Source organism: Cucurbita pepo, chromosome LG12, assembly GCF_002806865.2.
Source record: "Cucurbita pepo subsp. pepo cultivar mu-cu-16 chromosome LG12, ASM280686v2, whole genome shotgun sequence".
In the NCBI taxonomy this organism is placed as follows: Eukaryota; Viridiplantae; Streptophyta; class Magnoliopsida; order Cucurbitales; family Cucurbitaceae; genus Cucurbita; species Cucurbita pepo.
The window spans coordinates 9,177,200-9,188,913 of NC_036649.1; the positions used below are offsets into that span (position 1 = coordinate 9,177,200).

At 36.3% G+C, this 11,714-nt stretch overlaps 4 protein-coding genes across 6 annotated transcripts in view; 1 reads left to right on the forward strand and 3 right to left on the reverse strand.

Annotated features, from left to right (window-relative positions):
- Nucleotides 1-2,173, forward strand: part of LOC111807608 — an 8,769-nt gene extending 6,596 nt beyond the window's left edge. The window contains exons 13-16 of one of the 3 annotated variants that reach the window (XR_002816960.1): nt 530-1,069; nt 1,375-1,584; nt 1,713-1,769; nt 1,965-2,173. Coding sequence is in view for 2 of the 3 variants with exons in the window: in XM_023693406.1 (XP_023549174.1) it covers nt 530-1,069; nt 1,375-1,563 (729 nt within the window). In the remaining variant the exon portion in view is untranslated. Of the gene's footprint in view, nt 1-529; nt 1,070-1,374; nt 1,905-1,964 lie in introns of those variants that run through there. The other 2 variants (XM_023693406.1, XM_023693405.1) reach the window with 2 other exon arrangements.
- A 1,095-nt stretch (nt 2,174-3,268) lies between these two features.
- LOC111807794 (cytochrome b561 and DOMON domain-containing protein At3g25290-like) lies at nt 3,269-5,187 on the reverse strand. Its single transcript, XM_023693663.1, has 4 exons — nt 5,172-5,187; nt 4,231-4,997; nt 3,874-4,128; nt 3,269-3,719 (listed from the first exon to the last, which is right to left on the reverse strand). Exons 1-4 carry the CDS (start codon nt 5,185-5,187, stop codon nt 3,459-3,461), a joined length of 1,299 nt encoding a protein of 432 aa, XP_023549431.1. The 3' UTR covers nt 3,269-3,458.
- A 2,317-nt stretch (nt 5,188-7,504) lies between these two features.
- On the reverse strand, nt 7,505-8,416 carry LOC111807609 (auxin-induced in root cultures protein 12-like). Its single transcript, XM_023693407.1, has one exon. The coding sequence runs from the start codon at nt 8,302-8,304 to the stop codon at nt 7,537-7,539; it is 768 nt and encodes a 255-aa protein (XP_023549175.1). The 5' UTR covers nt 8,305-8,416; the 3' UTR covers nt 7,505-7,536.
- A 1,749-nt stretch (nt 8,417-10,165) lies between these two features.
- On the reverse strand, nt 10,166-11,018 carry LOC111807548 (auxin-induced in root cultures protein 12-like). The gene has a single exon (XM_023693312.1). It carries the CDS (start codon nt 10,962-10,964, stop codon nt 10,200-10,202), a length of 765 nt encoding a protein of 254 aa, XP_023549080.1. The 5' UTR covers nt 10,965-11,018; the 3' UTR covers nt 10,166-10,199.
- Between the last annotated feature and the right edge of the window lie 696 nt (nt 11,019-11,714).

The window sequence follows — 11,714 nt, forward strand, 5'->3', positions numbered from 1 at the left end:
GAGTGAATCTGCAGGTTTGACTTTAACTCATTAAAAATCCATCAATGTTTTGCCTTTGCTATATATGGTTGTCATTTTTTTTCCGTTTTGTATTGTTGTTGGGAATCTTGGCACAACAATCGTATGAGTTTTTTTTTTTTTTTTTTTCCTCCATCCTTCCACTGTGCTGTCCCTTCATGGTTTTTTATGGTTTTAATGGTGCAAATGAAAGCTCTGAACTAGTATAATGTCTTTGCTTCACTAGGCTTGCCTTCACTATTAAATTATGTTTTTGTAAATTAGTGATATGTGTACCTTCCTTTATTATCTATTTAGTATTAAGAAACATATGAAGTAGGTTTGTATTTGAACATGCTGTGATGTCTGTCTGCTGAATGGATCTCCATGTAGCTGGAATGTGATACACTGTATTTTAGAGCTGGTTTACTCTGATGGATGCAAATTTTACTCATGCCTTTTTGTACATGTGAATAATGTCTTCTATGTATATTTCAATTTCTGTTCTTACCTTATTTTTTCTTTGTTTTAGGAACTTAAGATGGAGGCATCCAGTTTCAGGGATGAACTATGGATGGGGATTCGTGACCTCAGTCGGAAAACAGATTTGCTGGTTCTTGTTCATAATCTGTCGCATAAAGTACCTTTATGCGTGCAATCAAATGGATCACAGCCTAAGCCGGCATTATCTCTACTTTTGGATGAGGCTAAGTCTCTTGGTATTCCATGGGTCCTTGCTATAACAAACAAGTTTTCTGTAAGTGCGCATCAACAGAAAGCAGAAATTGAAGCCGTTTTGCGAGCTTATCAAGCATCTCCATCCACTACTGGAATAATCAATTCGAGTCCTTATGTTTTTAATCCCGGTGCTGCTACTGCTTCCTTGTCCACCAGTGCAATTATTGGAGACTCGGATGTGACAATGGCTGCTCAAAAGCTTTTTCTTGCTCCAATCAATCTTGTTAAGAGGCCTTTTCAGAGGAAAGAGACTGTTCTACCAGTGGAGGGTGTCAACTCTCTCTGTCAGCTTATCCATCGTGTACTTCGTAGCCACGAGGAGGCTTCGTTTCAGGTTTGAACATCTAATTCAAAGAATCTGTAGCTTTACCACGACCTTCTCCTTTTTTTTCACTTCCTTCATCCCGTTTCCCAAAAAAATTTGTAGTTCTGTAAAAAAGCTTAAAAACTCCCATTTTTCTCATATCATTATTTATTTTTTTCTTTTTTCTTTGTGTCTCATTTTTGGGTAATATGATTTCAAATTTTATGCGCATATGTTCCAATTGTAGTTTCTCTGAAATCATCCGTCTTTTTTTTGGTTGCTATGATCTGATTCTGAAGTTTAAATCACCTATGATTTCCATATTTGAACTGAAGGAGCTGGCTAGGGAGAGACTTTTCATGGAATTGGAATATGAACGCGCAATGTTGATGGATGCAACTCGAGATGCAAAAGCCAAGGAGAACTCGTTAACAGCTGCTGCAGTTGGCGCTTCCCTCGGCGCAGGACTTGGAATTGTTTTGGCAGTCGTCATGGGAGCAGCTTCTGCATTGAGAAAACCTTGATCCCTCATCTTGACATAATTTGTGAGTTGTATATTCTGGGTGAAAGTAGTTCATAAGTGGTTTATTTTAATTAGTTCAGGTTCCTTGATTTATTACCATCAACAAACTATTATATTATTTACTTGATTATTCATGTAAAATTATATTAGGGGAGAAAATTGGATCTTCCAGCAATTTCGAAGTTTGGATATAATGTACAGAGCAAGGTTAGAAATTTAGCTGCTTCCCCCACTTCCCACTCTACTGGTTGTATTCTCAAAACACCAGAGCTTTGGCAGAGTATTAACAGGAAGTGAGATTCTTATCATTGAAATATTAAATGGAACAAAAGAGAATGAGTTTTTCGTTTTCCATAAAACTGAAGTTGGAATTCTGTATGATAATTTTGTTAGTGCTTGCAGATGCCAATTTGTGGGACTGCCCCCACCTGGCTGTTGGAGCAAATTTTGGGGCGTAAAGTGGGTGAGTATTGAGTATGATCTTAAATTGCTTCAACTTTTAAAAGTTTCGAAATTGCTTGAACTTGATGTAGATCAAATAATTAGCAATTGTTACAAAATAAGTCATATTAATAGTAGTGTTATCATAATAAAACACTAAATCTTTTCTATATATTATATATTCTTTAAATTATTATGGACAATCTCTCATAGGTTAACCACATATTATTTCAAATTACTCTTATAATAAAAATAATTATTAAATAATAAAATATAATATTATATGGGTGTTTGACATAAATCTCAACAATAATATAGATCATTTTCATCATGATTTGGTTTCATTGAAGGGAGGTATATGGTGGGAAATTAATGAGTCCCTTTGAAGTTGTCTTGTTTGTGAGTTGCAAGCAATGTTTTGGTAAAGTCCCAATCACAATATAGATATATATATATTATATCCTTCCAAATGTATCATCACAAACTGTATTTTTGGAATTTTTTCAAAAAGAATAAATAGGGATAAAGGCGTGTACTTTTTGTTCTAACAAAATAAGGCCCCTCACTCACTTTAGCCTGTTTTCCAAATTATATCCATTTTTTTTACGAAGCAAAAAAAAGAAAAGAAATACGTAGGGCCCACTTGATATACTTTCACTTCCATTTTAGTAGGGTTGATTAATAAATCTTAATCAAGTCTCACTTCCTTAAATTTGAAATCTATGGTCTTTAATTAATTGTGAGATCTTATATCTATTGGAATGAGGAATGAGTGACATGGAAGACGACCTCTAAGGAGGTGGATTGTGAGATCTCACATCATTTGTAGAGGAGGAACAAATAACTCCTTATAATAGTGTTGAAACCTCTCCTTACATTTTAAAATTGTGAAACTAGACAATAACGACTAGGAGTGAGTGGGCTTGAACTTGGACTTGAACTGTTACATTAATACTCCAATGGACAACCGTAGACTTGAATTGTTACATAAATACTCCAATGGACAACCGTGGATTTGAATTGTTACATAAATACTCCAATGGACAACAGTGGACTTGAACTGTTACGTTAATATTAGCAGTTCTGGACTTAGAACTGTTACATTAATACTCTAATGGGCCCTCAATCATCTTGTTTTTTACAGTTACATTAATACTCTAATGGTCCCTCAATCATCTTATTTTTTAATCTCTATCATCTTATTTTTTAATCTCTAGGTAGTCTTACATTGTTTCATAGATATGACATTGATGAAACATAGATATGACATTGATAATAGTAAAGTGAGTGAGAGTATGATTAAAACAAAATATGTATATTTAATTGTGCAAAGAACTCTATCTTTCTCTCTCTCTCTCTCTCTCAAAAGGACCGAACGAACGATCCTCACAACAATATGATAAATAATAAACATAGATTAGGAGGAGGGGAAAAAGGATGTATATGATGAAGCAGCTAAGTGGATTTGTTGATGGATTTCCTGTTGATAACCACAATCCATGTCACGAGTTCTAAGATGAGAGCAATGGCGCCCACGACGACGATGGAAACCACATAGGCAAACTTCCATTTGTGATCAGGGCTAAGCATGTGGAAGCCCTTGAACACATTGATGATGCCAAGGATCAAGATTGAGTATCCAATGCTGTGGTGGTATATGTTCCAATATACTCTGTATTTGTGATCCTTTTTTGGTCTCAAGAACAGTGCGAACATCTGTCACACTCATATTATTTCAATATCCATTACTAATTCCAACTATTTTATCTCAATCAACTTTATCTGTGTTAACTATTTTCCGGGAAATTTTGCAGAATGCAAGGAGAAAATGCCGAAACGGAACCGAAAAGGAAAAAGGAAGAAGAAGTACCTGCAAAGTGGCCATGGAGAAAAGCGCGATTCCGATATTCCGGTGATCGAAAACCTGATACCCTTCTGATTCACTCCCAAGCTTCATTCCAGTCCCCCAACCCGCTACTCCAATGACGTACGCAGAAATCTGGCATGAAATATGAAGATAAAACCACGCCGGATCCGCCGACGGAAAAACCCTAAGGTACCTCGCAATGACGATTCCAATCGGGAACAGAAGCCCCCAACTCACCGCGTTCAAAACTCCATGAATCTGAAAGATTAAACGCAGAGGAAAAAAGAAGAAAAGTTAAAGCGGAAGAGATCGGTGAAACGATATAAAAATCAGGGGACAAACTTTCCGTAGAGATCGCACATTTTTCCTCATCATTCGTGGATCGATTTCACCGCCGCCAGATGCGGTGCTCGTCGATTCACCACCTGACAAACTTAGGGTTCCTTTCGCTTTAAGATTTTCCGGTTTAAACTCATGAACGCCCAAACGAGTTCCATCCACAGACGGCCCGACCTGCCAGACCTGATTCAGCGTCGTATCACCCACAGGCACCTTCAACTTCGCGAAAATAATCAACTCTCCACCGGAAAGTTCCCCCGCCACATCCCAAACCTCAAAGGAAAGCTCAGAAGGCTTAACAGAACCATAAGACGCAACATCATAAGTCTTGACAACCGGAACACCAGCGTCGAGATAGGCAACAAGAGCCTGAGAACCGGCCATACCAGTGGAGGTGGGATTGACAGCCCAAGCGATCCATCCCGCGGCATTGGAGTGATCGGCAACAAATGCAACGGAAAGAGAGGAATTGGAAGAATCAAAAGTGGAATGGAGGGAGGCGGAAAGGTAAGGGAGATCGGAGCAGTGAGAATAGAGATTGTTGTTGGAGAATTTAGTGGAAGAACAGGGGAGAGAATTTGCAGGAGAAAGAAGAAGAGAAAGAGAAAGGATAAAAAACAACCCCCAACTCGGAGACGCCATGGAAGAGGAGGAGGAGGAGGAGGAGGAGGAGGAGGAATTGGGAGTTGTCGAGTTTTTTGCGGGGCACTGGAATTTCGAAGATATTGCTTTAATAAATTTACCACCGGAATTAAATATGCTATCATTAGAAAATTTTAATTCAAATTCAAATTCAAATTCAAATTCAAATTTAGTTTCGCCGTTTTGCGACACGTGGTGGGAGCTTCTTCATTGCTGCGGTGGCAGAGGCCCATTTTATTTATTTCTTTTTTTTTCTTTTTTTTTTTCTTTCCTTTTCTTTTCTATTTCCATCTGGATAATGTTTATATGATGGAAATTACGTTTCCATCCTTCCATTTTTCTTCTATTTTCAATTTACCCTCCACTTTTAAAATTATTTAATATACAAAATATTTCTAAACGATATTTTCCAATTATCCTTAATATTTTGTTTCAAATAATACGTTTAAATTTTTAAATGAAATTCATATCTTTAAAAATATTTAAAATTCAAAATTATCTGTCAGTAGCGGAATTGTTAATAACGTAGGAACTTAAAAAGTTTTCTAAAAAAATTAATAGGATTTTGAACCGTACTAACTAAAAGGGTATTTTTGAACTTAAAAAAAATTAAGAGATATATTTTTTTTCTTAAAAAAATTAAACCATATTTATGAAATTTCTAAAGTTTAATGGTGTTTTACTAAAATGTCACGAAAATATATATATTTATTTCACGTCCACCCGATTGGATGAACTGGGTTAAGTTAGGGGTTGAAACAGATTGGTTATAATAGAAAATACCACAGAAATTAGATCGACCTTGTTGTTCGAACGAATTTGGAGGAGAATCCTCCACACGAATTGGGTTTCTAATAAAAATATAGACTTGTAAATAAATATTTAGATCATGCCCGGATCTCATTTAGCTAAATCTGGCAGAATCTCAATTTCATGGATTAAATGGATATCTCTAGTTCTTATTTCACAACTCATTCCATTCTTAACTCATTTAAAATAAAATAAGATGATAATTGATTTTACGAAAATGATTTAAATATATATTTTAATTGTTTGCATTGTGGGATAATATTTGAAAGGATTTCAAAATAAAATATATATTTTTAAAAAACAAATTTCAAAGTAAAATAAGTAAATAAAAAAAATAATGAAAATGAAAATAGAATTTAAGAAGACGTGGAAAATGAGGGAAGGAAAGGGTGAGAGCGAAGGAAGAAGGAATGAATTATGAACGGAAATTATGAGAGATTATTAAAAAAAAAAAAACACAATTATGGGAAACAATTCCATGCCGCTGACCTGGCATCCTACCTTCCACCTGTCAACTTCACCTTCACTCCGCGCTTCACCTTTTTCTCTTCCTAACCACGTGCCACGCATGCTTTTCCATGACATTACCCTTACGTCATCATCACCTCATCCATCTTCCCATTTTTGTTTATTTATTTATTTATTGGTTCCTAATTACTTAACTTATGAAATTAACATGTATTTTTTTTTAAATTTAATTTTTTATAAGTTTATATGTCAATGCGTGTCCCATTATATATTAATTAATATTTGATAAATATATCACATTATATATTAATTAAATATTTAATTCACGTTCAAACAACTTTTAATTCATTTACACGTGCGAAAACAAATATTTAATTCCCATTCTAAAAAAGAAGAAACAAAATAAAGTCAAAAAATGTCTAAATCTAAATATAAAAATAAAATTTTAACTATTTAAAAGTAATTGCATCACTTTTTCAAAGTTTAATGGTAAGACTTTCTTTTTTAGAAAATAAAAATAAAATAGAGTAAAAGAGTCCATTTATTGAGTATTGAAAATAATAAGCGTCGGTGTTCAAATATTTGACTATTTTGGAAATTAAAATAATTTTTTTTTTAATATTTGAGATTTAAATAAATATTTTTGAAGGTCTAAAAACAGATCAAATTTTGAAAAAAATAATTAATTTTTTAATTATTAAGACTATATTTATTTCCATAAAAAGAGCAAAAAACAGGTTAGATTTATGTAATTAAATATTCGAAAACTTTTAATTAAAATAGAAAAGTTAAAATTATATTTTTTTTTATTAAATTTGTTAAAATAAAAATATTACTTTTCGTACCTAAAATTTAGAGACGGAACATTTGAGATCACACGTTGGTTGTAAACGGAAACGTTTCTTATTCCTTACAAATATGTGAAAATCCTCTCCTTCGGATACCTTTCAAAATCGCGAGCGTGAATGACTCTATGTAACGAGTTAAAATAGACTCCGAAAATAATGGGCTTAAATGGTCAGAATTAATTTTAAATTTTATATTAAAATAAATAGTATTTAATTTATTTTTGAGATTTCAATTGAGAATATACTAATTTGTCATTTCCTTTTTAATTGGGTAAATTATGTGAATTAAATCTGATTCAATAATAATGTAAAATATTATTTTTTTTTTCAAAATAAATTATTATTATTATTAAATAGGAGAGTTGTGTTATTATAGATATTGTTTTTTATAACAAAAATTAGAATAATTCTCCAAAACAAATGGAAATAAACGATTAAAACGAAAATATTATTATATTTTTCTATTTTGTTGTAACGAAAATAAATATAAAAAAAAAAAAACCCAAAAATNTTTTTTTTTTTTTTTTTTTTTTTTTTTTTTTTTTTTTCTAAATTAAAATTAGACACTAAAAATCCCCCAAACAAACACAAACCAACCCACAACCAGCCCCAAATTTCCGCTTCTAATTCCGGCGGCGACCCCACTCTTTTCAGGGCTGGGCGCGGTGGTGGAAGTGGTGGTTTCGTTGACACCGACAATCGCTGGCGAAGGTGCAGGAGACGCGCCGTCGTGAGCATATGGGGCAGGACTAGCACTAGACTTCTTATCAAACTCCAACACGCCCGTGGCCTTCAAATTAGCCTGTTCGAACTCATGAACTACAGGAACACCAGAATCCGGGTCAACCGCCGGTCCAACTTGCCAGACCTGGTTCAGCGACTTGGTTTTAGGCGGAACTTTGACGGTGGCGAAGATAGTGAACCGACCATCGGAATATTCCGCGGCGAGGCCCCAGACGAGGAAGGAGAGTTTCGGTGAGGGGACAACAGAGGAGTAGGAGGAGATGTTGAAGGTACGGACGGTGGGGGATTTGCCGGAAACAGAGGCGACTAGGGCCTGGGCTCCGGCCATGCCGGTGGAGGTGGGGTTGACGGCCCAGGCAACCCAGCCGGAGGAATGCGGCGGAGAGGCGAGAAAAGCAAGGGAGAGAGAGGAATTTTTGGGGTCGTAGGTCCAGTGGAGAAAGGCGTCGAGATGGGGGAGATCGTCGCAGTGGGCGAAGGATCTGTTGGAGAAGGATTGGGAAGAGCAAGTGAGGGATTGGGCGCGTGAAATTAGGGTTCCGGCGAGGGCTAAGAAGAGGATGAAATGGGCGGAGGACGCCATTGGAGGGGAAATGGGAGAGAAATGGGAGAGAAATTGGGAGTGGGAGAGAAGTGGAAATGGGGAGAGAATATATAAAGGTGAATAGGGAGTGGGGCGTTAGGAGGTTGGGGAAGATCAACTTTTGTGCCACTAATTTTGGGAATTGCGAGTGGGAACTTACTTACCATAAAAACTTCTTTTCTTTTCTTTTTCTTTTATGTTGCGCTTACAATGTTTGACTTTGACTTTCATTTGTGTGTTCTAAGTAAAGTGGTCAACCTCGATGCAATACCAAGATACTCGAGATACTTGAGAATAGATAGACTACTTACTACCATCGTATTTGGATTATCGACGTCCTTACTGATGGAGGCACTGTAATGTCTCATATTGGTTAGGGAAGAGAACAAACAACCATTTATAAGGGTGTGGAAACCTTCCCCTAGCAGACGCGTTTTAAAGCTTTGAGGGCAAGCCCGAAAGGGAAAGTCCAAAGAGAACAATATCTGCTAGCGGTGGATCTAGGTCGTTACACATACCCTTTTGCTTGTTTGCGAATTTGTATAGGTTTATATACACCACTTGAGCTTGACGACTAATTGACAATGTCTTCGGTAGTTTTTCTTGGGTGATAACTAGCCATATGACCCTGTAAACACTGTTGACAGAGATGTTGAATATGTCCTTTATTTTTAAATGGTATGTTTGCCTGCCTGCTACGGGCGTCAAGGTGGCTTGGGGTTTGATGCAATTTTGTCAGAGAGTTCTTTTTGTGTTACTGAAGTTGTGAATACTGTTAGCCTCTGGAGTCTCCTAACTAGGTCGTTTGTCATCATTTGTAGTTGTTCTATGGGCAACAATATAATTAGTAGACATCAGCGTTGTAATGAAACCTCGGACCACATGATGAATCTCTTTGTGTTCTTAGACTTTGTATTGACCAATTTAGAGTTAATCCCATCGATCTCGTGAATTCCACCAACATAGTGGCAAATTTGGAGCAAGCTAATGAATTTCTAATGTTTCTTTAATTTGGCTTTGCTTAGTTAATATTCTTCCTAGAGTTCTTATTTGAACGATTGTCATGTGATTACAGTTCCACCAAGACGAAGAACTTCCTACACATGTGTGCATCATTATGCAACATGAATGACGCACATAATACTCTTTGGTCATCCACGCATTTCATCTAACGAAATATCATCTCCACAGACAACAGTCATAATCGTGCCACAGTCAAATCTTTAGAGACCCCATTCAAGACACGAGGGTCATATGTCTTGAAGTCATGTAAGTATTTTGCGTCTGGCAACCATAGTAAGGTTTGAACTTATTGGTGACAGCATTGTAAGTGCCATGGTGGTACCTAGGTGGTGTCACGTCTAAGCCTATCCTACTCACTAAAGCTTGGCAAGTCAAACTCCTTATACCCCTATCTCGTCCTTCAGCAGGTAGTCATTAATATGAAATTTTCATTTATTCATAATATGTATTGCACGGATTGAAAAATCATAATCATAACATATAAACACCATTTATTATCTTTCACATCACATAATAAAAATTCCTTACAAAGTTTATTGCTACGAAAGTTACGTTTATAAGAAACTAAAATGTCACCGCTCTATTAATAATTCATTCTAAACATTATTGGATTTTACGATAAGTTCGAAAACATTACTTTAATAATTAAAAATAATAATATTTTTTTCCAGCCAATGGTACGGATCTAAGAATAATAATAATAATATTAAAATAATCCAAAGTTCATAATGTAATCAAATTAAATCATTTATTTATATATTCGTAGGAATAAAATAATAATAATAATAATAATAATAATAAAAAACCCAAAAATCTGAATCACAGAGTCACAGAGTTTGTATTATTATTATTATTATTTTCTAAAATTAAAATCAGAAACTAATAATTCCCCAAACAAACACAAACCAACCCACAACCAGCCGGAAATTCCGGCTTCTACTTCCGGCGACCCCACTCTTATCGGTACTGGGCGCGGTGGCGGAAGCGGCAGCTTCGTTAAGGCCGACAACCGCTGGCGACGGTGCAGGAGACTCACCGTCGAGAGCATGTGGGGCAGGACTAGCACCACCCTTCTTATCAAAAACCAACACGCTCTTGGCATTCAAATTAGCCGGTTTAAACTCATGAACAGAAGGAACACCAGTATCCGGGTCGACCTCCGGTCCAACTTGCCAGACATGGTTCAGCGACTTAGCCTCGGGCGGAACTTTAACGGAAGCGAAGATAGTGAACCGACCATCGGAAAATTCGGCGGCGAGGCCCCAGACGAGGAAGGAGAGTTTCGGTGAGGGGACAACAGAGGAGTAGGAGGAGATGTTGAAGGTACGGACAGAGGGGGCTTTCCCGGAAACAGAGGCGACAAAGGCCTGGGCTCCGGCCATACCGGTGGAAGTGGGGTTGACGGCCCAGGAGACCCAGCCGCCGGAATGCGGCGGAGAGGCGAGAAAAGCAAGGGAGAGAGAGGAATTTTTGGGATCGTAGGTCCAGTGGAGAAAGGCGTCGAGATGGGGGAGATCGTCGCAGTGGGCGAAGGATCTGTTGGAGAAGGATTGAGAAGAGCAAGTGAGGGATTGGGCGCGTGAAAGAAAGCACCCAAAAATGGCTGAAAAGAGGATGAAATGGGAGAAGGACGCCATTGGAGTGGAAATCTCTGAGCTCTGAGAAGAAATTGGGAGTGGGAGAGGAGGCGGAATTGGGTACACAATATATAACGATGAACCGGTAGTGGGCCGTTGGGCGGTTGGGGAAGACCCATCTTCTGTACCCCTAATTCGAATTGCCAGCTGGAATTTAATTTTTATAATTTTTATAATTTCAATAATTTTAAATAATTTTTATTATTAATTTAAAGTTAATTCAATGTTAATTTGTAGTAAACTTATTTTTATTTATTAATTATATAATACATTATGATTGTTAATAAAATCATCATGTCTATGACTATGAATTTGTCACTTTTTGTTTCGACAGTAATAACTTATAATTATGTGTCTTAAAGTATAAAATTATTTAATAAATCCTTGCGGTTATCAATTTGATGTATTAAACACAAAATAAGATTTATTAAATACAATGTATAAGCACTTGTTAACTAGCTACCGTGCTTATTATCCGCTAAAAAGTCAACTTTTATAAAAAGTCAACTTTTATAAAAAGTCAACCTTTATCAAAGGCACTAAATGAGGGTATTAATTTTTAAAATTTATATTTTGAAGAGGTAACATGTTACCCCGAACATAATTTAGAACATAGAATAGAATGTTATCATTCTAGAGACTAAAATAATGGCTTGATGCCAGCTCAAGATCCAGTTTTGGAGGACCCAATGCGTTTGCAATCGATTTTACTTTATGAATGAATAATTGTGGCGTTTGGATCTTGTAGCG

What these genes read in the sequence shown, in the direction of transcription:
- LOC111807794 (XM_023693663.1), bottom strand. An exon ending in CACGAATGATGAGGAAAAAT is followed by an intron (nt 4,129 to 4,230) that starts GTGCGATCTCTA and finishes TTAATCTTTCAG; the next exon opens with ATTCATGGAGTTTTGAACGC. An exon ending in TCTCCATGGCCACTTTGCAG is followed by an intron (nt 3,720 to 3,873) that starts GTACTTCTTCTT and finishes TGAGTGTGACAG; the next exon opens with ATGTTCGCACTGTTCTTGAG.
- LOC111807609 (XM_023693407.1), bottom strand. Translation starts at nt 8,304, where the DNA reads ATGGCGTCCTCCGCCCATTTCATCCTCTTCTTAGCCCTCGCCGGAACC.
- LOC111807548 (XM_023693312.1), bottom strand. Translation starts at nt 10,964, where the DNA reads ATGGCGTCCTTCTCCCATTTCATCCTCTTTTCAGCCATTTTTGGGTGC.